The 1,133-nt window shown below is 59.0% G+C and overlaps 1 protein-coding gene across 1 annotated transcript in view; it reads left to right on the top strand.

Moving 5' to 3' along the window:
* Nucleotides 1-652, top strand: part of LOC107199427 (zinc finger protein Eos-like) — a gene marked incomplete at its 5' end in the record, with an annotated part of 2,608 nt that extends 1,956 nt beyond the window's left edge. Inside the window, one exon of the mRNA XM_015616755.3 lies at nt 1-652. This exon is cut by the window's left edge and continues 18 nt beyond it. Coding sequence (XP_015472241.2) covers nt 1-639 — 639 coding nt within the window.
* Nucleotides 653-1,133: the final 481 nt, after the last annotated feature.

Raw genomic sequence — 1,133 nt, forward strand, 5'->3', positions numbered from 1 at the left:
CTCCCTTTCGACGTGAGCCCCGCGTTCGACAAGGACGTGGAGGTCGTTCCATCCCGCTCTCACGGCCTGGATCCCCCCTACTCCAGCCCGCTGTCCCTGCTGGGCGCCGGCGACGCCCTGCGCCCGCTCCGCCTGGCCACCAACTGCATCACCGAGGTGACGCCGGTCATCAGCTCCGTCTACACCCAGATCCAGGCGCTGCCCGCCCGCCTGGAGCTGCCCCGCGGCCGCGACGACCCCGCCGAGCCCATCCCCGTCATCTTCCGCGGCGGCCGCGGCGACGCCGCCTCGCCCTCCAACGGCTGCCAGGACTCCACGGACACCGAGAGCGTGCAGGAGGAGCGGCCGGGAGGGCGGCACAGCCCGGCTTTCACCAAGGAGGAGCCCAAGGAGGAGCCCGAGGGGGCGGCTCGGTGTTTCCCCAAGGAGTCTCTGCGGGTGCTGAACGAGGAGGGGGAGCAGCTGCGGGCGTTCTGCTGCGAGCACTGCAGGGTGCTGTTCCTGGACCACGTCATGTTCACCATCCACATGGGCTGCCACGGCTTCAGGGACCCTTTCGAGTGCAACATCTGCGGCTACCGCAGCCAGGACCGCTACGAGTTCTCCTCGCACATCGTGCGTGGTGAGCACAAGATCTGAGCTGGGGCGGGGGGGGTGTGTGTTCCTCCTCCTCCTCTTCCTCCTCCTCCTCCTCCTCCTCCTCCTTGTCTGCGTCCCCTTCTGCCCCCCCAGCCCGGATTGCCCTTCCCTGAGCGCAAAATGGGAGGTTGGGAAACTTCTCCAGACTCAAAATTCACTTTTTTCCCTTGATTTTCTTTTTCTCTTCCTATGTTGTGCACAAAATGGGAGGTTGGAAAATTTCCCCAGACTCAAAATTCACTTTTATCCTTGATTTTCTTTTTCCCCCTTCCACCCTGAGCGCAAAATGTGAGGTTGGAAAACTTTCCCAGCCTCAAAAATCACTTTTTTCCCTCAATATTCTTTTTCCCTTCCTACATTGTGCACAAAATGGGAGGTTGGAAAATTTCCCCAGCCTCAAAATTCCCTTTTATCCTCAATTTTCTGTTTTCCTCTCCCACCTTGTGCACAAAATGTGAGCTTGGAAAATTTCTCCAACATGAAAATCTCTTTTT

This window comes from Parus major, unplaced genomic scaffold, assembly GCF_001522545.3.
Source record: "Parus major isolate Abel unplaced genomic scaffold, Parus_major1.1 Scaffold693, whole genome shotgun sequence".
NCBI classification, from domain to species: Eukaryota; Metazoa; Chordata; class Aves; order Passeriformes; family Paridae; genus Parus; species Parus major.